The sequence below is a fragment of the Thamnophis sirtalis genome, unplaced genomic scaffold, assembly GCF_051295495.1.
Source record: "Thamnophis sirtalis isolate CommonGarterSnake01/CBP01778 unplaced genomic scaffold, rThaSir2_p1.2 scaffold_7, whole genome shotgun sequence".
NCBI lineage: Eukaryota > Metazoa > Chordata > Lepidosauria > Squamata > Natricidae > Thamnophis > Thamnophis sirtalis.
Genome location: NW_028261387.1, coordinates 92,837,095 through 92,860,999, shown reverse-complemented (window position 1 = coordinate 92,860,999; position 23,905 = coordinate 92,837,095). Strand labels below are relative to the sequence as shown.

Below are 23,905 nucleotides of genomic sequence, written 5' to 3'. Positions count from 1 at the left end.
GCTGATTAACTATCGTATTTTTTGGAGTATAAGATGCACCTTTTCCCCCCAAAAAAGAGGGTGAAAATCTGTGTACGCCTTCTACACTGAATGCAGCATTTTTGGCCTCCCAGAACCCCACCCCCTTCGCAAAAATGGCCATGCATAGTCTTTAGGAGGCTTCCAGAGTGCTCCTGGGGGCTGGGGAGGGCAAAAATGAGTGAAAAGAGGACCGTTTTCTGTTCGTTTTTGCCCCCCCTCCCCAGCTCCCAGGAGCACTCTACAAGCCTCCTAAAGGCTATGCCTGCTCTGTTTTTGGCAAAAACTGGATCCATTTTCGTGAAAAAAACAGGCCGTTTTTTGCTCGTTTTTGCCCCCAGGAGCATTTTGTAGACCTCTCAAACTCTGCATTTTGTGAAAAACAAGGCGTGCAGAGGGTTTGAGAGGCCTGCTGAGTGCAAAAACGTTTTTTTTTTAATTCACCTCATCAAAATCTTGGTGCGTCTTATACTCTGGTACGTCTTATCCTCCAGAAAATACGGTAACCTGAATGGCTTTGAATCAGTGTCTTAAAACACAGGACATGTTGCTGAACAGCTGTCATAAATCAGTCCGTATAGTCAAGGTGGAAGACCACACCCAATGAGCCGTCATCAGCTCTCAAGGCACCTACTCAGCAGTAGATTTTTCCAATGCTCAAGAGTTCAACACTCAACCTTTCAGAAGACCCAACTCTGGTCACTTTGTTTCTCTGACTTGTCTTCCCCAGAGGCAAGCTTGTTTGCTTGCTCCGTACGGACAATCTACGTTTCTTTTCTCCCCTACCCAGGCGCTGTTCGTCTTCTGTGGGCTCATAACCGGGTGCTACTGTTGCTGCTGTCTCTGCTGTTGCTGTAACTGTTGCTGTGGAAAGTGTAAACCGAAACCCCCCGAAGGAGATGAACCGGAATTTTACGTCTCTCCGGAAGACCTGGAGGCCCAAGTACAATCAGACGAGAGGGGTGAGTGTGGGCTGCTCTCGTTTTCATCCGCCAGGAACACATCCACACATCAGAAAAGGGGAAAGGGGTGACACAATGTGACTTAAGGTGCAATAGAGTTGGTGTAGTGGTTAAGGCATCAGGCTAGAAACAGAGTGAGCTCTAGTCCCACCTTAGGTTTCAAAGCCAGCTGGGTGACTTTGAGCTAAGAGCCGAGGTGGCGCAGTGGTTAGGGTGCAGTACTGCAGGCCACTTCAGCTGACTGTTATCTGCAGTTCAGCGGTTCTAATCTCACCGGCTCAAGGTTGACTCAGCCTTCCATCCTTCCGAGGTGGGTGAAATGAGGACCCAGACTGTGGGGGCGATATGCTGACTCTGTAAACCGCTTAGAGAGGGCTGAAAGCCCTATGAAGCGGTGTACAAGTCTAACTGCTATTGCTATTGCTAATCATCAGGAGACAGTGAGTTATAGTCAAGGGTGGGCTTCAAAAATTGCAGCAATGGGTTTGCTGCCCTGTTGCTGGGTGGGCGTGGCCTAGTCGGTCTCCTGCACTATGTGGAGGGCTTTTTTCACCCTCCAGAGACTCCGGGGGCTTTCCTTGAGCCTCTGGGAGGGTGAAAACTGCTTCTCCTGGGCTCCGGAGGCCGGAAACTGGCCCGTTTCCAGACTTCCAGAACCTCCGGTAGGCCCGTTTCCCGCCCCACACACACTCCCTGAGCCTCCGCGCAGGCCCTGCACTTACCTGACAGGATGAATGGGCGCCGCTTGGAGACTCCTGATAGAGGCGGGATGGGGTGGGGGTGGCCAGCCAGGAATAGCATTTGAGGGTTCGCTGAACTGGGCAGAATCCTAGCTAGGGGGTTGCCTGAACCCATGCAAACTCCCAGCAGCCCACCCCTGGTTATAGTTCTGCCTTAGGTATGACAGCTGATTGGGTGACTTTGGGCCAATCAGCAATAAGTTTTCTCTAATCTAACTTAGGCATGAAATCCTGCTAGATGAGTTTGGGCTAATCGTTAGGAGACAGTGAGTTCTAGTCCTGCCTTAGGCCTGAAAGACGTCTGTATGACTTTGGGCTAATCATTAGGTGGTGGTGAGTTCTAGTCCTGCCTTAGGCATGAAAGCCAGCTGGGTGACTTCGGGCCAGTCTCCCCCCTTCTCTCAGCCCAATTCACCTCACAGGGCTGTTGTTGTGGGGCAAATAGGAGGAAGAAGGTATGCTGGCTATGTTTGCCACCTTGAGTTATTTCTAAAAATAATAAATAAATATATAAACGTGTAAATAAAACAAAATTTATTTCGGATGACACCTTCACTCCCCATTGCCATAGGTGTGTTGCGACAGCCTCCAGGGAGAGCTCTCAAATAATGATTTTGCTTATTACCTTTCTTACTGTCTCCCCGCTCCCCTCTCCAAATTTAGATTCTCCGTCTAACCCTTTGTACTTTTAGATTCCTTTTCTTTTCAAAAATCGCAGCCCCAAACTTTTCTTTCTAAGGTACTTAAGCAAATTACTGGCATGAATTACCGACATTTTTTTTACGTCTGTTGACTTGCTTAAAAGCTTTATAATTCACCAGACAGTAAGTCACTTAATATAAAAATAACAGCAAATTCATAAATAAAGCATTCAAGTCGATACAATTTTTTTAAAAAAATGAAATATGTGAAATTTGTAAAATGGATGAATGTTCAAAATAGAATGTCATAGCAACTTGTTCTCAACAGCCTGTTACACCACCCATTACAGGTGGTCCTTGACTTAACAACCATTTTTAACGACTATTCGAAGTTACAACAGCACTGGAAAAATGAATTTGCGACCGTTTTTCAGACTTACAACTGTTGCAGCATCCCTGTGGTCACATGATGAGAACTCCAGCACATAGCAACCGGCATATATTTATGATATTCGTAATCTCCTGGGGTCATGTGGTCACCTTTTGTGACCTTCTGACAAACAAAGTCAATGGGAAAGTCACTTAACAACAGCAGTGGTTCACAACAACCATCAAAAAGGGTTGTAAAATGGGGCAGAACTCAATAACTATCTTGCTCATCAGTGGAACTTTTGGGCTAAATTGTGGTCGTAAGTCAAGGACTACCGGTACCATCTGAGTAGCTACAGAATACTTTCCTTACAATAGGTCGGGAATTTCTGGTAAATACTCCGTTCCACCAACGATGACACCTTGCATATACCACTAATGCTTAAATCAGTGTTTCCCAAACTTTTGACATATGTGTACCCCTTCTATAATTTTCATAACGTTGAGTACCCCTCATAAAAAACACTGAGTACCCCTCATAACTCCATAAAAAAATATAGTTAATGATTTTCACGCTTTCATCCAGAACTTTCTGTAGATCAGCGGGCATCTTACGTGTTGCCAAAGCCTCTCTGTGTATGCAACAATGTGTGGATATGACATTTGGAGCAACATTTTGAATTCTTGCAACGAGTCCTTTATTAATTCCGACCATACTTTTTGCTCCATCTGTGCTTATTCCAACACATCTATTCCAATCAATTTTGTTCTCTTGCATAAATGTATTCATAACATTAAAGATATCTTCTCCTGTTGTGATATTCCCACGTGATCCCCACCAAACTCCGGTGCAACGCGTACCTTCACCAAACTCTTCCCGTACCCCTTGGGGTACGCGTACCACACTTTGGGAAACACTGGCTTAAATAAACTTTTAATAAAATATGTCAGTCAGGAAAGGTTCTGTCACCTCTTTAGCTGGCCTGACCGAGGCCGCCTTGGAGGCTTCAGCGTTGCCACAATGGTGCTGAGGGAAAGGGAGGGTGGGGAATAGAGATAGTTGGATTTTGTAGCCAAAACAAAATAGTTTCCCCTGAGAACCAAGGACATTCCCAAAGGTGGTTGAAAAGAGGAGGAGTGAAGCTTCCAAGCAACCGGACAGCACTTTGATTGGGCCATGTGTACTGGTTGTTTGGGAAAGAGGGGGAAACTTTTACTTTTAATTACCATATTTTTCGGAGTATAAGACGCACAAGATTTTGAAGAGGCAAATTAAAAAAAAAGTTTTTGCATTCTGCAGACCACCCAAAAACGGTCCGTTTTTTTGTCAAAAAAAAAAAAAAAAAGGCCATGCAGCCTTTAGGAGACTTATAAAGTGCTCCTGGGGGCTGTGGGGGCAAAACCAAACAAAAAATGCCTGTTTTTCGCTCACTTTTGCCCTCCCCAGCCCCCAGGAGCACTCTGGAAGCCTCCTAAAGTCTATGCACAGCCATTTTTGCAAAGGGGGCGGGGTTTCAGGAAGCCAAAAATGCTGTATTCAGTATATAAGACGCACCCAGATTTTTTTGAGGGAAAAAGGTGCTTTTTATGCTCCGAAAAATACGGAAATAGATGAAAATCATGGGAAACCTTAAGAGTCGGTTTTATCCAGTCTGTTCCAATATGATCTATCCAATAAACCTGTTCTTTGAGGAACCTCGGCTTTCTTTGGAGTTCTGTTTGTTATGGGTGTATTACCTGGAATCCTGGCAGATGCTGGTAGGTCCTTCTTGATGTTCAACTTTCAAACAGGTGCTGTCTGTTTTTCAGAGAACACCGAAGTCCCCATCATGATCCAGCCAGCCTCTGCCACAGAGACGACCCAGCTCACGGCAGACTCCCACACCAGCTACCACACCGATGGATTTAACTAAGTTAAGGAAGCACTTATTTAACCCGAACGGATAAGAGTAAATCATTAAATGGCCAATCCAGCACTAGAATCATGGACATTAGGAATAGATTATGGGGAAGGGAAAGGCGTTCGCCCGACGGTCAATTGGGCAGCTTCGTAACCTGCTGAGAAAAAAATATATTTTGTAACCCCCTCGTCATCTTTTTTGTCACCTTCAGTGTCGTATCTCAATGAGACAATGGGAGTACTGTAGCATGCCGAATCTGAACCTGTTTAGCTTTAGTCTCCTTCTTCCCCGCGCCCCCTCTCTCTCTCTTTCGTTGTCCCCCCCCCGCGGTTCTGTTTTTCAAAAGGAAAAATAGCATGTGTCAAGTTTACATTATAAACGTTTTTTGTGTTGTAAATGTACTAAGGAGTTTATCATGACGAGTGTGACAGGTTACATTCTGCATTTTGAGCAGTCAAAACCAGTTAGAAACGTGGAAACCTTTTTTTTTCTTCCAAAGAGAACTTTTAAAATTGATCAAACGGAGCCACAAAACTTCCATACAGTTGAGCTACCAATCCCCTTCCTGCTCCACTGGGGCGCAACAGAGATTTCCGTTTGCCCACCTGACGTTTTGCCTCAATAACTTTATTTTGGAAAAAAAAAAATGCTGATGTTGCAAGGAAGGGAGGATGTGGTGGGTTTAAGGGGCGGGGGAAATGCTGGTTTTTTTTGGAAATGCTGTTTCCGTTTCTTCTTCCAAAGCCATCGGATGCTTCGCAGGCCTCTTGTCCAACCTCTTCTAGGTGCAGGAAGTTGTAATCCCCCTGTATCTGGAGGGCGATCCCCTCTGCAAAATTTTCTTTGTAGTTTCCTTGTGTGGGGAGAGGGCCAAAGTAGTGGTTTTTTTTAACTACAAAACTAGAAATTACTTGAATCGTCTCTTTAAATTAAAACGCATATTATTCTTGTTTTAATTTTTAAAAATATAAGCATTTCCCCAAACTATTTATAGTTAAACCGCTGGGGGGGGGGTACATATGCATGTTTTCACTGCCCAATTGGAATGAAGTGTTAGCGATATCCAAGAGCAACTTTTAGATTTTTAAACATACATACATACATACAAACACACACACACACACACACACACACACACACACACACACACACACACGATACTTAGGTTTATTTTTAATTTATATTTTAAAATAATCCCGGCTCACGATTCCTTAAATCGGTGCCATTATCCGGCAGGTCTTGGGGTGCAGCCCTCAATATTCACCAGCCAGCGATGTTCACCTCCTGTTCTCGGGGTGTAAGGCAGTGATGTCAAGCATGACTCGATGACATCCATCCATTGATATAATTTGAGCCCCTTTGCTCGCGATTTGGGTGATGACATTTTGGTTTCTACACCCGGCCACCGATATGCGATATTGTGGCTGTCATAGTATCACAAAGCTGATAGAAAGCACATAATTCACATCCTTTGCACCTCAGCAGACTTAATACAGGTGATGTCACTTCCTCCTCTCCCCCTCCCCCCCCCCGCCTTCCCTTTCTCAGTGTTCACGGCTGGGAATTTTGGGAGCTGCAATTCCAAAACATCTGGAGGGCTACCAGGGTAAGGAATAGTGAACTAGCAGGTCACCATTCTGACAGTGATGACTGTGGCTTCCATTTTTTTTCCCCCGTTTCCAACCTACAGGGCACAAATCGGATTGAAAGTGACTAGAACTGAGCAGGAAATGGGGAATGAGTTGGACCTGGGGTGGCCGGATCAACCCCACATCCATGCCTGAATTTATCTGGTTGGTTGGTGGGCTGGTTTCCTTCTCTGCCTCAGTCCTTCCTTTATAAAAACAGGAGCGGTCCGTCTCCAATGTCCAAATTTCGTTGTGCGGTATACTTTTACCTATTTGAAGCAGTGTGTGGTAGAGTTGTGTGAGTTGTGTGCCTAAAAGACCATTTAAAAAAAAAAGAAAAAACCCACTTGCTCGTTCTTGTATCTGTGTAGAGCAGGGATATTCAACCTTGGGCGCTTTAAGACCAGTGGACTTCAACTCCCAGAATTCCCCAGCCAGCTGGCTGGGGAATTCTGGGAGTTGAAGTCCACAGGTCTTAAAGCGCCCAATGGTCTGGAGAAATGTTCTGCAGATGTTCTTCTGGACCCAATTCCAATTGGGCTTGTTGTATTGAAACGCTCTTTTTTTCTGTGATGAGTGGGAGAATCCACCACAAATGGAAATTGTGTGTTCATCCAGGCAGCGGGCATCTCAACGTTTCCTCTGTCACTTTGCGGTACAATACACTAGGTTGTGTTAACAAAAGTCAGAACCTCCCCTGTTTTTTTCCAGCTGCTTCGATCGCTTCCCCGCCCTCTCTTTTTTGTCTCACCATCTCATTCCCACTTCGCATTCTTTCCGTGTGTGTGTGTGTGTGTGCGTGGATGCCCACGAAATCCCGTCACCAGCAACAACAGCCTTCGCATCACGGTTTGTGAGGTTTTGTCGTGGCTCGTTGTGACATTGTCGTAACATCTACCGGGCGTCTGCGCCAGAAAGGACCGTTATAATTTCCAAGGGCAGGTGGCAGCCAGGCGTTTGAATGCTCCCTGGTGTGTATATTTGTGCGTGTGTTGAATTGTCGTGAAGTCAAAACGTTCACTCTAGGAAGCTTTTCAGGGAATCTTCTCGCAGGTTTTCTATTTTACAATGGTCACCCTTTTTTTAAAAAAAAAAAGGCAAAAGTTTTATCTCACATAATGCTTGAAATAGTTGGTCAGTCTGTCTAGTTGTTGTTCCACTCTTGTGTCCAACTTTCGTGACTTTAAGACCTGTGGACTTCAACTCCCAGAATTCCCAGCTGGGGAATTCTGGGAGTTGAAGTCCACAAGTCTTAAAGTCACCAAGGTCCCTTGGTGTTGATGAATTTCCCCTTTCCTTGATTTTCACAGCTTCTTTTTAAATGCTTCTCCATGGCTCCCTCTGCCCCTTCTGGACCTAGATATAATTTTAATATATTTTTTAAAACAATTTGAAAGATGATGTGCAAACCCAAAAACCATTTCTCAAAATTACCAATTGGATCCGCTTAGCTCAGTTATACTTTTGAGTTCACTGACAAAAAATTGAACCATCCCCTGTCGGTTTCCCAAAACATGTCGAGAGAACAATGCCTAATAACTCTAATTAATAAATGCCATTTATGAATTTATTTATTCATATGGATTGTCAAAGCCTCATCCGGTTTATCTCATGCCATCCGAAATAAAATAAAAAACCAATGGGGTCAGAGCAAAATGTATAAACCATGACTGATGTGTTGATAATCCGGTGTTAATCTCACTGTGTTCCTGGTTTATTCTTGATTTTTCCAAGGGAAAAACATCACTTGACTTGAGGCTAACCGAACAAAATTTGGATGTTGAATTGTAATATTTAGCCAAAAAAGAAAAAAAAAAAAACCCCACTCATTCTCAGGCATGATACTTTCATTTTTTGTCAGTTTTGTTCATTAGGATACTTTGCCCTAGTGGTTTATAATTCTAAATCACCGGAAACAAGCTCTTTTCTGCAGGACCTTATCATGTTCTTGTAAACTTTTTTGATTCCTCTCTAGCTCGTTGTGTCCCAACCTTAGCCATTTTAACATGCGTGGACTTCAACTCCCAGAATACCCCAGCAAGCAATGGGGTATTCTGGGAGTTGAAGTCCACACATCTTAACATAGATCAGGTTGGGAAAACACTGTTTTAATTCTATTCAGGAGGTACACAGATCTCGATTAGTCTGGACCCTGATCTCCAGTATAAAATGAACACCAGATTTAGACCTCCAATTGGGGCTGTCTTCCATCCCAGAGTATTGCTTTTGCTATTTTCCCTTTCTTTCACTGTCTCCATCGCCTTTTCCTCCTTCCCATTCCCATTCCCCTTCCCTTTTTCCCAGTGGTGGGATTCAACCAATGTAATGACCAATTCGCTTTGCGCATGCGCAGGGCACTTGAAAACAGCTCTAAAACTTAAACCTTCTACTGCAGCCCCGGTGAGTAAAACAGCTGAGGTGCGGCAACCTGCGATGCCGCCCCGATCAGCCGGGTTTCAAACAAAGGAAATATAGGGCAGCCTAGCAGTTGGGGGGGGGGGCAACTGGTCACCGGAGCTTCCTCCAAACCCCCTGAATCCAACCCCTGCCTTTTTCCCCCTTCTACGTAAATTAGGAGCCTTTGCTTAAATGGAGAAGAACACGGCTTTCCCTAGCAAGCTAAGAGCCTTCATCAAAAGCCCAAGTCACATCCGTAGGGCCTCCGGGTTTCATATCTGTAGACACCGTTATGTAAATATCCTCAAAGCAGTCGTGTGTACACCTTGCCCTGTCTTGTACTTCTGGTTTCAGTTTAGCGTCCTTCGTTTTGAAGTCTCTGGATAAGAACCCCGATTGTGTACACAGAAAGACACACACACGGTTCCACCACAAAACCGCGCCCGACTAAACCGCGTTGCTGACGTCATCAACAGGGCGACAACAGCGCGGAGACAGAAGCACGCTGTAAAACCTAAACCTAAAATTAACACCTAAACCTAAACCTAACCCCCCTAAACCTAACCCTTAACCTAACCCTAAACCTAACCCTTAACCTAACCCTAAACCTAACCCTAAACCTAACCCTTAACCTAACCCTAAACCTAAACCTAAACCTAACCCTTACCTTAAGTTGAATTGGCTTGCTTTCAAAGCGCTATTTAAAGCGCCCTTCTTTCTCCGCGCTGGCTGTTGTCGCCCTGTTGATGACGTCAGCAACGCAGTTTAATCGGGCATGGCTTAGTCAAGCACGGTTTTGATGGGTCTCACACACACACACACACACCCCGTGGAGTTGCGCAGTGTGCTCGTTCAGCATTTCCCCCAGCCCAGCGCTCTCTTAGACAGAACCGAAGTAAAATCCGTAGCCTGATTCTGGCTCACGTCCCGCCAATCCCCTGCAAATGCACTTTTCTGCAGCTCATGCTCCGAGCAGGAATGAGAAGTCTTGATCTCAAGGGTCCCCGAATTAGGATTCTTTTACGGCTAAAATAAAAAGGCAAGAGTTTTCCAGAAGAATTTCATGAACCAAAGGGAGGCCGTCCGAGATGATCCGGGAAGCAGCGAATTAGATGTACAGAGTATCGTTACGGCGATCTTCGTCTAAAGGTCGTGTTCTGCTTTTTCGTTCCTCTCCCCTCCAACATCCTCAACACCTTCCAAAGGAAATGAGGAGGGACTTCCTCCAGCCACCTGCGAAGGTCTCCTTCCCCCAGGTCCCCTTCTCAGGTCTCTGAAGGCCATGAAGCTACCAGATAGAGCAGACAGGGTCGGTGGCAAGATTCAATGGTTTAGTTCATCCCACCAGCCCGCCTTCCCACCATCCCACCAGCCCGCCTTGGCTGGAAAAACTCCTGTGTTGTTGTTTTTTTTCCCTGTTGGCCGAAACGTTCTGGAGAAGGTTTGGTGGTCCTCCTCAGGATGTCTGTGTGGGAAAACCGCTGAAATAGACAGGTGGAAGTTTGATTTATGGAGGCAATCAAGACAATCATGTAACTGCACCATGCAGGTCACAGAATTTATTTCATTGTTGATCTTTTCAACCGTTTTTTTTTTTTAATTATTTCTCTGGGATTGATCGAAACCTCTTATCAAGCAACCAGCCCTTCAAGGATGTTCCGTTTTTCTCGTCGGGTGTGGATGTCTCTGTGTGAATGTGAGCCAGCTTCATCTTGTTAAGCAAGTTGTTCCGTTCATCCCTTCCTCCTATGCCTGCTCTTCTTAAGGTTTGTTGTTTTTGGGGGTGGGTGGGGGTGAATTTATTTCCCTAGTATTTAGTCAATTTTAGTGGGTCTCATGTATATAAGGAATGGAGTAAGATACTGATCTTCAACCTTGAAGACTTGTAGACTTCAACTCCCAGAATTCCTCAGCCAGCCATGCTGGCTGAGGAATTCTAGGAGTTGAAGTCCACAAGTCTTTCAAGTTGCCAAGTTTGGCGATTCCTGGACTTAAGGGGTAAATTGGCCAGTATATCTTGTTTTACGTGTTGGTTGAGTTCTGTTAACGTTCCAAAAAAACAAGGTTGTGAAACACCAACGGATGTTGGGTGCACATCATTCACTTAAGAAGATTTTTAGATTTTACTGCGACCTCTTGAAATCCATGTAACCTGTCGAGGTAACTGTTTTTTCTTTTTCTTTTTGCACTTATATTTGCGAGATGGGAGAAGGGGGGGAATTGGGGGGTGGGGATATCCCAATGTGTTAAAAAGTAAAAAAAACAAAAACAAAAAGTTAATCATGAAAAAGAAAAAAAAAACAATCAAAGTATAGATGCATTTGAAAAGCAATTATATAAATATATATATATATACATAGAACATATATATATATATATTTTGTTATGTTATTTAAAGGGTCGTCCTTTGAATTGTATGTAAGTAACTTGTGGCTTATACGCACTTTGTGGATTGTTAACACTCGCAGGTCCTGAGGCTCCTGTACATACCTCCAGTTCCAGAAGGAATTCTATTATTGTTTTAGCATGGTAATTTATGTATTGTATGTCTGAGTAGGAACTTAAAAAGTGAAAAAATAAAATAAAATAAAGATTGCTAAATTACCAGAAACCAAGATTGTAAAATAAATGTTTTCATGGCAAAAAAAAAAAACCTCTTGACTTGATTTGCATTTTTTCCCCCTTTCTTCTCCGCTACAATCTTTTGCCGTTTTCTAGCCAAAAATGGATTTTAAGTGAAGTGGAAATCCATAACTGGTAGCCGGATTCATTGTTTAGATCTGTAAATTGTAAATTTAATGAATTTATATGCCGCCCAATCCCGGGCGGCTTACATAAAAACAACTCAAAGAATACAAAAGATATAAAATAGGGAAGAAAGCAGGTTAAAAAAAAACCACATCATGCACTCAGTCTTAGCGGGGCTGGACCTCAGTCATGAAGTCAACAGCCCCAGGCCTGCAGGAATAGCCAGGTCTTAGTAGACTTACGAAAGGCCGAGAGAGTGGGCGGAGTCCGGATCTCTGGGGGTAGATCGTTCCATAGGGCCGGGGCAGCTACAGAGAAGGCCCTTCTCCGAGGAGCCGCCAGACGACATTGTCTAGTCGACGGCACCTGGAGAAGGCCCATCCTGTGTGATCTTATCGGACGCTGGGAGGTATGTGGGAGGTATGTAGCCATCTGTGACGGCTAACCTTTTTTTGATGATGTGCGAAAAGCAGGGGGAACGCAGGGGGGGGGCATGAGCGGGCGTGCCCACACCCATAATGCTATGCGTGCGGCACACACATACCCGTGCATGCCCCCCTCCCCCCCAATTTTGGCACGCTTTTTTCACCCTCCCAAGGCTCCAGAGGCTTTCTAGGAGCCTGGGGAGGGCGAAAACAGTCTCCCCTGCCCCCTGGAGGCCCTCCGGAAGGGTTCCACCACAAAACCGCGTTCGACTAAACCGCACTCGACGAAACCGCGTAGCTGTCGTCATCAACAGCGCGACAACAGCCCGGAGACAGAAGCACGCTGTAAACGCTAAACCTAAAATTAACCCCTAAACCTAATCCTAAACCTAACCCTAAACCTAACCCTAAACCTAACCCTTAACCTAAACCTAACCCTAACCCTTAACCTAACCCTAAACCTAACCCTTACCTTAAGTTGAATCGGCTTGCTTTCAAAGCGCTATTTAAAGCGCCCTTCTTTCTCCGCGCTCGCTGTTGTCGCCCTGTTGATGACGTCAGCGACGCGGTTTAATCGGGCACGGCTTAGTCGAGCGCGGTTTTGTCGTGCCACGCTCCGGAAGGCCAGAAACAGCCCCAGGGGCAAACCAGAAGTCACCGTTCCCAAACTTCCGGGTTACCCGTAGGGCCGTTTTTCGCCTCCTGAAGGCTCTGGAGCGCGAAAAATGGCCCAATGCGCAAATGGGAAGTCTGTTCCCGAAAAAGGCAGCCAATCAAGAAGGCCGAAGTCAGCTGGCAGGGCAAATCCTCGCATGCCCTAACAAATGACTCCTACACTCGCCATCACAGGTGTATCTAGTCCTCAACGTACAACCATTTGTTCAATGACCATTCGAAGTAACAACAACAGTGTCCCTGAGCTCACGTAAATCCCGTTTTGCAACCTTCTGACCAGAAAAATCAATGGGGGGTGAGCCAGATTCACTTAACAACCGTGTTACTAACTTAACGACTGCAGTGATTCACTTAACAACTGTAGCGAGAAAGGTCATAAAATGGGGAATAATTCACAACTGTCTTAGCAACAGAAATCGGACTCTATTGTGGTCGTAAGTCGAGGACTACCAGTACTACCTGAGGAATTCTGGGAGTTGAAGTCCACTCAACTTAAACATTGCCGAGGCCGAAAATGCCAGCCAAGCTTGTGTTAAAATGAAACAAAAGGGGTTTAATTAAAGAGAAAAGAGGCAAACTACATGAAACAAAGAGAAAGATTCTGTTCCGTATTGCTCAGCAATTGAGCTCCTTCCGTCCTTGGGGATAAAAGTTGGAATTAACTTAAATTTCTCTCCAAAAGAAAGCCAACAAGCAGCCACTTCTAATTCCTTCCTTCCCCGGTCTGCATTGCAAATTTCAGTCTTAGATTTGAAGACGGTTAGAATACAGCATTGCAGGCTAACTCTGCTCACTGTCAGGAGTTCAATCCTGACCGGCTCAAGGTCGACTCAGCCTTCCCTCCTTCCGAGGTGGGTAAAATGCAGACCCAGATTGTTGGGGGCAAGAGGCTGACTCTGTAAACCTCTTGAAGAGGACCGTTAAGAGCCGAGGTGGCACAGTGGTTAAATGCAGCACTGCAGGCTACTTCAGCTGACTGCAGTTCAGCAGTTCGGCTGTTCAAATCTCACTGGCTCAGGGTTGACTCAGCCTTCCATCCTTCCGAGGTGGGTAAAATGAGGACCCGGATTGTTGGGGGCGATATGCTGACTCTGTAAACCGCTTAGAGAGGGCTGAAAGCGGTATATAAGTCTAACTGCTAAAAAAAGCACTGTGAAGTGGTATATGTAAACAGCTAATGCTATTGTTATCTATCTACCTACCAACCTACCTACAGATCTATCTACCTATCTACGGTATCTGTTCTGACCCCTCTCCGTTTGGTGATTAACGCCGACACAGGCTTAGTAGTTTGCCACTCTTTATTTACAGCAATTACAATCCTGTTGGCTGAAAGCCCAAACACGACTCACAGGCAAGAGGTTGGCAGCAACCCAGATTCCAACAGACAATGCAGGCGAGAGCTTCTCCAGATTGTTACAAACGGTTGTGTCCTGCAGAAGGACTCCTCCCAAAGTCTCTTCTTATATACTCTCTTGGGAGGGGCCAAGCCACAACCACCTGGGCTTGATTATCTCTTATGAGTCTGTCTCCGTAACTGCTGCCTCTGTTTCTCTGCCCGACGTTGCCTGGCGACGTCAAACTCCCTTTGATCTTCCCCACTGCTCCATTGCCTGGCGTCAGGGACAAACTCCCTTTGATCTTCTCCACTGCTCCATGCCTCAGGCGCCTCCTGGTGGCCAACCAGCCTCTCTGGTCCCTGCTCTGAGTCTGAACCCTGCCCAGGGTCCTCCACATCTTCCATAGCAGATTCATAGGGTTCCTTGCTATCGGCAGCTCCAACGGCTCCTCCTGGGCCACAACAGGTTATCTATCTATCTATCTATCTATCTATCTATCTATCTATCTATCTATCTATCTATCTATCTATCTATCTATCTATCTATCTATCTAGTATATCTGTCTGTCTGTCATGGTGGTGCAGTGGTTAGAATGCGGTATTGCAGGGTAATTCTGCTGGCTGCAAGGAGTTTGATCCTGGCCGGGCAAGGATCAAACTCAGCCTTCCATCCTTCCGAGGTGGGTAAAATGAGGACCCAGATGGTTGGGGGCAATATGCTGACTCTGTAAACCACTTAGAGAGGGCTGGAAAGCACTGTGAAGCGGTATATAGGTCTAAGTGCTATTCCTTCCTTCTTCCCTTCCCTTCCTCCTCTGATCTTCCTTCCTTCCATGGTGGCTCACTGGTTAGAGTGCAGTATTGCAGGCTAACTCCGCCCACTGCCAGGAGTTCGATCCTGACCTGCTCAAGGTTGACCCAGCCTTCCATCTTTCCAAGATCAGTAAAATGAGGGCCCATTTGGTTGGGGGCAAGATCCTGACTCTCTCAACTGTTTAGAGAGGGCTGTAAAAACATTGTGAAGCGGCAGGTAAGTCTAATGCGCTATTGCTTGGATTAAGAAATATAGCTGGAAGGATATTGGGTGGGAGGTGACCCAGGTCTGCTGGAAAACAACTGGACCGTTGCAATGCACTTTACATGGGGCTACCCTTAAAAAGTGTCTGAAAGCTTCAGTTGGTAGAAAATGCAGCCACACAGGGCTAAAGATAACACACCTCTGCTGTGCAAGCTGCATTTGGTGCAGGTGTTGGTTGTGACTTTTAAAGCCCTACACAGCTTAGGGCCAGGGGACCTACACAACTACCTTCACCCCCATCACATCAGACAGGAAAGGATGTTACAGACCCCTTCGGTGCAAGATGGAAACTAATCAAGGAGCGAAGCAACCTAGAACAAAGGAGAAATTTCCTAACAGTCAGATGTGGGGGGGAAGGGACTCACTTAACAAATGTCTCGCTTAGCAACATAAATGTTTTGGCTCCATTGTGGTTGTAAGTCGAGGACCAGCTGTAATCGGATTTAAAAAGAACCGGATTGCATCCATGTACCAGAAAGAATTTCTTAAAAAGACTACAGAATAACAGAGCTGGAAGGGACCTTGAAGGTCTTCTAGTCCAATCCCCTGCTGAAGCAAGAGACTATACCAGGGGTATCAAACGCAAAGCCCATGGGCCGGATCTGGCCCATGGGCTTGTGTTCCACACCCCTGGTATAGGGTCTCTTGCTTCAACAGTGGTCATGAGGCCGTCCTGGAAACCATAAGGGGCCAGCTCGCGTCATCCAATGCGAAGAGGAAACATGCCAGCAATTTGGGGAGTGGTGTCAAGCTGGCCACGCCCACCCAGTCAGCCATGCCCAGTGAGCGTTGTTGAGCTGGCCACGCCCACCCAGTCAGCCATCCCCAGTGAGTGTTGTTAAGCTGACCGCACCCATCCAGTCAGCCATGCCCAGTGAGTGTTGTTAAGCTGGCCATGCCCACCCAGTCAGCCATGCCCAGTGAGTGTTGTTAAGCTGGCCACGCTCACCCAGTCAGACATGCCCAGTGAGTATTGTTAAGCTGGCCACGCTCACCCAGTCAGACATGCCCAGTGAATGTAGTTAAGCTGGCCATGCCCACCCAGTTGGCCACACACCCCTAGTCACTCCCCTCGCCCAGGTCAACCACAGCCCTGATGCGGCCCTCAATGAAATTGACTTTGACACCGCTGCCCTGTACTATTCCCGACAAGTGGCTGTCCACTCTCTGCCTTCAGATGCTATTGAAAATAAATTGGGCCTCCCCTCTTCTTTGTGGTAGCCCCTCAAATATTTGAACCCTGCTATCATGTCACCCCTAGTCCTAGTCGTCTCTGGCTTCCTTCCAAAATTTTAATCCTTCCTTCCACCTTTGAGATGCCAACTTTTGCATCTGAGCTGAAATGGCCCTTTAAGACTGAGTCGAAACCTAAACCATTGGTGGGGAGCATGACACCACGGTTATATTTCTGGAGCCTTCAAGTAACATGTGGCAGACCCCTGGGGAACCCAAATCCGTCAGGCGCTTCTGGCCATCTCCAGCTTTTTCCCACCGCCGTGTCTTGCAAGGACACACAGAAGGAGCTGCACCTCCACAAACAAGGCTGCCTTGGACCCCTGGTCATGTCGAAGCACATGGAGTACACGTCCTACCCGAGAGATTGTCCCACCATGGAGAACCTGGAGAGGCAACTCATCTGCCCCATTTGCTTGGAGATGTTCACCAAGCCTGTGGTCATTCTTCCATGTCAACACAACCTCTGCCGGAAATGCGCCAATGACATTTTTCAGGTCAGTTGTGGGTGGGGAACCTTTCGAAGCAGATTAATGGCAATGTTTTCTCAACCTGGAGCAGTTGGCTCTCAGAATCGGGGAGCAGAGTTGGGTCAACCCTTTGGGGGAGTTTGGGAAGGTGCCCTCAGAGGTTTCAAAGGATCACAGCAGATCACAGGATTTCAAGCGGATGGGAAAACAAGACTGTTGGGATTGCATTGTAAGTGTTTGTGGGCGACTAGGGTATTCTGAAAGGACGCGGTGGCTCAGACGCTGAGCTTGTCGATCAGAAAGATCGACAGTTCGGTGGTTCGAATCCCTAGCGCCGCATAACGGAGTGAGCTCCCGTTACTTGTCTCAGCTTCTGCCAACCTAGCAGTTCGAGAGCATGTAAAAAATGCAAGTAGGAAAAAAATAGGAGTTCTGTGCATCTTCGGCATTTATTCATGCCGGACACATGACCATGGAGATGTCTTTGGACAGCGTTGGCTCTTCGGCTTTGAAACGGAGATGAGCACCGCCCCCTAGAGTTGGGAACGACTAGCACATATGTGCGAGGGGAACCTTTACCTTTAGGATATTCTGTTCTTCAGAGAATAGGTACAGTTGTCCAGAGGTGGGTTTCACTGGTTCACTGCGCACCAAAAAATGTGAGTGTGCACATTCTTCACATATGCACAACCGCCCGCGCATGTGCTTGGCTCGCATGCACGGCTTGAACATATGCGCGCAGCTTAGAAAATGTGGCTAAATAGCACTGGGGCGGACAAAATAATTTGGGCGCCGAATTGGTAGTAATACCAGCAGGAATCCACCTCTGATTAGGCATAAAAGTTGCTTTGGGCTAGTTTTTTCTTTCTCTTTCTTTCTTTCTTTCTTTCTTTCTTTCTTTCTTTCTTTCTGTCTGTCTGTCTGTCTTTCTTTCTCTCTTTCTTTTTTCTTCCTTCCACACTCTCTCCTTTCCTTTTGTCTCTTTCTCTGTCTTTCTCTTTCTGTCTCTATCTCTCTTTTTTTCTTTCTCTCTCTTCCTTTCTCTCTCTCTCTGTCTCTCTCTCTGTCTCTCTTTCTTTCTGTCCCACTCTGTCTCGCTCTCTCCCACCCCAGCCCACCTTGCAGGATTTATTTTTTGTGTGTGTTATGAGAATTTATATAGCTGCCCACTTATTGTATTTTTCAGAGTATAAGACACACTGGAGTATAAGACGCACCAAGATTTTGAAGAGGCAATTTTTTTAAAAAAAAATGTTTTCCACTCTGCATACCTCCAAAACCAGTCTGTTTTTTTGCGAAAATGGGCCTTTTAAAAAAAGGGCATGAATTACATTTAGGAGGCTTATAGAGTGCTCCTGGGAGTGCCCCCCCCCCAAAATGAGCAAAAAATGGCCGATTTTTCAGGAAAACGGGCCCCCTTTTTTGTCAGAAAATAACCATGCAGAGCCTTTAGGAGGCTTATACAGTGCTCCTGGGGGCTGGGGGGGGCAAAATTGAGCATAAAATGGCCTGGTTTTCCCTCATTTCTGCCCTCCCCAGCCCCCAGGAGCACTCTGCAAGGCTCCTAAAGGCTCTGCATGGCAAAGGGGGCGGGGTTTCGGGAGGCAAAAAAATGCTGTACTCAGTGTATAAGACGCACCCAGCTTTTCAGCCTCATTTTTTGAGGGGAAAAAGGTGCGTCTTATACTCCGAAAAAATACGGTAATCTCAGGAACTCTAAGCTGCTTACATAACAACAACAAACCCAAGATACAAAGGGTTAAACCAATAACACCCCCATCCCTATTTTGGATATATATGTATATGTATGTGTGTGTGTGTGTATGTATATATGTGTATTTATCAGCATAAATACAACACATATGTGTGTTTATATATATATATATACATACACACACACACACGCATATTAAAGCCACGTTACAAAGAAATAAATAAACATGGGATTGAGACCTGCCACAAGTCTAGCCGTGTGTGTGCCCATGCGCGCGCATGCAATATAGGCCATCGAGATTTCTTCCCAGACATTCGTGGGCCCAAGTCACAATTACTGAAGGTCTTTGAATGCTCTGGTTTCTAGCCCTTTGTCTCTCCTTGGGGATCACCGACACCTGCTTTTGCGCTATTATTAGATATCGAGGCTTGGCTCCAGTCGGTCTTGGATGTTTGGCTTCCTTGCCAAAATAATATGCTTTTTTGCTGGGCATACTAGTTAGGCCCCCTCCTAACCCCTGGAGAGCTGAGCATTGAACCACTGACCTTGGAGAGATGTGGGCTGCAAAGAGGGAGGAGCGTATGTCAACTTCTGGAACTGCTTGCGTTGCTCCCCGAGGTGCCCCGTTTTTGAAATGTGAGATGGGCAAAAATACAAGACAGTTCAAGAAAGCATTCTAACATGGTGAGCAATCGAATTTGCAGATGACACCAAGCTGGCAGGAATAGGCAACACTCCAGAAGTTAGGCTTAAGGCACAGAAGGATCTTGACAGACTTGAATATTGGGCACTATCTAATAAAATGAAATTCAATGGTGAAAAGAGGAAGGTTCATTTAGGCAACAAAAACAAAATGTACAAGTACAGTACAGGTGGTACCTTGCTCAATAGTAGTAACTGTGAGAGGGATCTTGGAGTCCTGGTGGAGAACCATTTAAATAGGAGCCAGCCGTGTGCAGCAGCTGCCAAAAAAGCCAACACAGTTCTAGGCTGCATCAACAGAGGGAGAGAATCAAGGTCACGTGAAGTGTTAATACCACTTTATAAGGCCTTGGTAAGGCCACACTTGGAATACGGCATCCAGTTTTGGTCGTCCCAATCTAAAAAAGATGTGGAGACTCTGGAAAGAGTGCAGAGAAGAGCAACAAAGAGGGTTAGGGAACTGGAGGCTAAAACATATGAGGAACGGTTGCAGGAACTGGGTATGTCTAGTTTAATGAAAAGAAGGACCAGGGGAGACATGATAGCAGTCTTCCAATATCTTAGGGGCTGCCACAAAGAAGAGGGAGTCAAACTGTTCTCCAAGGCACCTGAGGGCAGAACAAGAAGCAATGGATGGAAACTAATCAAGGAGAGGAACAACTTAGAACTGAGGAGAAATTTCCTGACAGTGAGAACAACTAACCAGTGGAACAACTTGCCTCCAGAAGTTGCAAATGCTCCAACACTGGAAGTCTTTAAGAAGATGTTGAATAGCCATTTGTCTGAAGTGGTGTAGGGGTTCCTTCCTAAGCAGGGGGTTGGACTAGAAGACCTCCAAGGTCCCTTCCACCTCTGTTATTATATTATATTAACTGAGTTGGAAGATTGTTTAAAAGCAGTTTATTGGGGTACCTTGATAAAGAGGGATCTCTATGAAAAAAGTAGAGGGAGCCCTTCCCACCGCCACTCCTTCTTATAGTTAACAAAACAAAGAACATGCGAGAGTAAAGTTGATTAGATAGGATAAAAGTAACCTGGAAATTTAGATCTCTACAGCAAAGCCGCTCCAAACCTATTACCTACCATCTTACCTATCGGTGTATTCATGGTCTCTTGCACCCCACAGTCTCGAGGGACAAGCTTGGGCTCTGCAGGGAGATTTCGCTGCCCATCGTGCCGCCACGAAGTTGTCCTGGACAGACACGGCATTTACGGCCTGCAGCGGAATCTGCTGGTGGAGAACATCATCGACATCTATAAACAAGCGTCAGCCAGGGGACCAGAAAGGTTGGCTGTCTTTCTCAGCAGTCTTTCGCGCCACATCCCCAAATGTGGGCAGAATTCATTGATTGGTTTATTAAATGGATTTGACCCAATGCAGAATTAAAGAGGATTTGATGAAAACATACTGTATTTTTCGGAGTATAAGACGCTTCGAAGTATAAGACACACCTAGCTTTTGGGGGAGGGAAACAAGGCCAAAAACAAAAAACGGCTTCAGCCTCCCAGCAATTTGCCTCCTTGCAACAAACAGCAAACAGTACAGAGAAAATACACTGTTTTTAGTGTTATATTTCAGACTATACTTGTACGGATGTTGTTAAAAATGGATGTGCTTTCTGGAAGTATAGTTATTCTCTGCCATTTAAAAGAAGATACAATCGCACTGGGCCTCTTCAGATCAAGCATTTATTTTTAAAAGCTTCATTTTGTTAAGCTTTCTAGAACAATAACCAAGCAGTCTTTAAAAAATAAGTCTAATAATCTGAACATTTTATAGGCATTTATAGTTATTGACTTACCTCCTTGCAGCAAATAGCCTAATTAGCACAAGGAAAAAAAATCTGCTTCTGCCTCCTAGCTGTTTGCCTCCTGAAGCAAACAGCAAGTTTCACTTTCAGTTTAAGTGACCTCCCGATCATCAGCTGTTTCAGGCTGCAGGGAGTGCTATAGCCTATTGCAGCCTCCGCAAGCCCCATTTTCCCTGTTTGCTGCAAGGAGGTAAATGGCTGGGAGGCAGAGGCCAAAGGGTGAGGGGCGGTGGTTGGCAGGGGCTACATTCAGTGTATAAGACGCACCCAAATTTTCACCCTCTTTTAGGGGGGAAGGTGCATCTTATATTCTGAAAAATACGGTAGTTCGGGAAATATTGGACTGTGCAGAGATGGATAGCTTGACATTGAAAATAAAAGATAAAGGAGATATAAAGTATTACTTAACGTGGAAATAGGTTTTATCAATGGTTAGAGATAAGAGGTAGAAATTAGATGAAGAAAGATTATTGTTATGCATAAATAAAATATGAATGTTGTTTACAATTATAAGCTAGTAAAATTAATATGATTATAAATAAGCTAGTACAATTACAAATATTGTCATAATTACTATATGTATTATTAATATTACAATCAGTTTATCTGTTATTTTCTTCTTTTGTAAAATTAAATGCCTGGACGGTACACTGTCTTCAAAATATTTACATATAAATAAATAAATAACTTGATTTTAACAGAAATTAAAGGGGATCTGGGAATCTTGGGAGATCTATCCCTCCCATCGCATATTTCCCCCCCCCCCCATATTTTTCTTCCTTCTTTAACAGGCCTCTGTTGAAAACTGAGCACCCAACCTGTGAAGAGCACGAGGAGGAAAGGATCAACATTTATTGTGTGACGTGCGCTGTTCCCACGTGCTCCCTGTGCAAGGTTTTCGGGGAACACAAGGAATGCGAAGTAGCTCCACTCTCGGACATCTGCACAAAGCAGAAGGTGTGCCCCGGCCTACAGATGATAAGATAAGATGAAAGAGGAGAGAGGAGAAGAAGGGAGGAGAGGAGAGCAGAGAAAATAATAGAGAGAAGAGAAGAGAGGAGAGAGGAGAGGAAATAATAGGAGAGGAGAGAGCAGAGGAGAGGAGAGCAGAGAAAATAATAGAGAGGAGAGAGGAGAGGAGGGGAAATAATAGAGAGGAGAGGAGAGAATAGAGGAGAGGAGAGAAAATAATAGAGAGGAGAGAGCAGAGGAGAGCAGAGAAAATAATAGAGAGGAGAGGAGAGAGGAGAGCAGTGAAAATAATAGAGAGGAGAGGAGAGAGGAGAGCAGAGAAAATAATAAAGAGGAGAGAGGAGAGGAAATAATAGAGAGGAGAGAGGAGAGGAGAGAAAATAATAGAGAGGAGAGAACATAGGAGAGGAGAGGAGAGAAAATAATAGAGAGGAGAGAACAGAGGAGAGCAGAAAAAATAATAGAGAGGAGAGAGGAGAGCAGAGCAGAGAAAATAATAGAGAGGAGAGAGGAGAGCAGAGCAGAGAAAATAATAGAGAGGAGAGAGGAGAGGAGAGAAAATAATAGAGAGGAGAGAACATAGGAGAGGAGAGGAGAGAAAATAATAGAGAGGAGAGAACAGAGGAGAGGAGAGCAGAGAAAATAATAGAGAGGAGAGGAGAGAGGAGAGCAGGGAAAATAATAGAGAGAAGAGAACAGAGGAGTGGAGAGCAGAGAAAATAATAGAGAGGAGAGGAAAGAATAGAGGAGAGAAATAATAGAGGAGAGGAGAGAAAAGAATAAGAGAAGAGGAGAGAAGAGAAGAGAGGAGAGAAAATGGGACAAGACAAGCTTTATATAGTCATTTTTCTATGTGCACAATGGCACACATTAAAACGAAATTCCGAAGAAGAAAACATTATTTTTATACCCACATGTACACACACTATTACAACATAAAAAGGGCATACTTAACATTTATGGAACTGCTTAGTGTGTTTTAGAACAACTTTTCTACCTCTGAGTATGTTGGTTTACAATTTGCGCCATCTCCAATCTATTAAAGGCAGTGATTGGGCCTGTAGTCTTAATAGGCTAGTTAGTTCTTGCCTTATGACTGGTTGCTTAGACATGAAAGCCAGCTAAGTGACTTTGGGTGAATCACCAGGAGATGGTGAGTTCTAGTCCCACTTTAGGCATGAAAACTAGCTGGGTGATTTGGGGCTAATCACAAGATGCCTGTGAGTTCTAGTCCTGCCTTAGGCATGAAAACAAGCCAGATGACTGGGTTAATCACCAGGACATTATGAGTTCTAGTCCTGCCTTAGGCATGAAAGCCAACTGTGTGACTTTGCGTCAATCACCAGGAGACTGGGAGTTCTAGTCCTGCTTTAGGCGTGAAAGCCAACTGGGCGACTTTGCGCCAATCACCAGGAGACTGGGAGTTCTAGTCCTGCTTTAGGCATGAAAGCCAATTGTGTGACTTTGAGCCAATCACCAGGAGACTGGGAGTTCTAGTCTCACCTTTAAGCCGACTGGGTAACTTTGGACCAGTCACTATCTCTCTCTGCCCCCACCCCCCATCCATTCCACAGGGTAGCTATTTCCTACTATTAGGAAAATAGTAAGATCAAGATGTTTGCTGCCTTGAGTTGTTTATAAGAAGATGATAAAGGTGGGATGTGAATAAATAAATATCTTAACCGCAAGGCCATCTGCTTCCGATCTCTCCCATTTAGGCGGAGCTCACCGTTGGAATCGGGGCCCTCGTGGCAGCCAATGACCGGATCCAAACCTACATGGCAGAACTCCAAGGCAGGTGCAGGAATATTGAGGTGGGCCCTGATTCCTCTTCCCATTTCTTCTGAAAACCAGGAATGTCTTCCAGCCTCCTTCACACGCCCAAACATTTTTCACTCGCTGCATTAAGTGGAACAGAGAAATACAGGTAGTCCTGGAGTTATGACCAGAATGCTGCCTGCCCAACCCAGTGACCGTCCCAATTTTATGACAATTTTTGCAACGGTCATTAAGGGGATGCAGCGGTCATAAATGGGAATCCATTGTTTGCTAGGGGTGAGGTTTTGCTGAAAACTAAAAAAG

At 45.3% G+C, this 23,905-nt stretch overlaps 2 protein-coding genes across 2 annotated transcripts in view; both read left to right on the top strand.

Moving 5' to 3' along the window:
• The window catches only part of DNAJC5 (DnaJ heat shock protein family (Hsp40) member C5), a 68,326-nt gene extending 59,067 nt beyond the window's left edge, over nucleotides 1-9,259 (top strand). The window contains exons 5-6 of the mRNA XM_087720614.1: nucleotides 809-980; nucleotides 4,540-9,259. Coding sequence (XP_087576740.1) covers nucleotides 809-980; nucleotides 4,540-4,643 — 276 coding nt within the window. The 3' untranslated portion in view covers nucleotides 4,644-9,259. The remainder of the gene's footprint in view (nucleotides 1-808; nucleotides 981-4,539) is intronic.
• Nucleotides 9,260-16,483: 7,224 nt separating this feature from the next.
• Nucleotides 16,484-23,905, top strand: part of LOC106553219 (tripartite motif-containing protein 54) — a 23,369-nt gene continuing 15,947 nt past the window's right edge. The window contains exons 1-4 of the mRNA XM_087720847.1: nucleotides 16,484-16,651; nucleotides 20,167-20,327; nucleotides 21,643-21,808; nucleotides 23,542-23,637. Coding sequence (XP_087576973.1) covers nucleotides 16,484-16,651; nucleotides 20,167-20,327; nucleotides 21,643-21,808; nucleotides 23,542-23,637 — 591 coding nt within the window. The remainder of the gene's footprint in view (nucleotides 16,652-20,166; nucleotides 20,328-21,642; nucleotides 21,809-23,541; nucleotides 23,638-23,905) is intronic.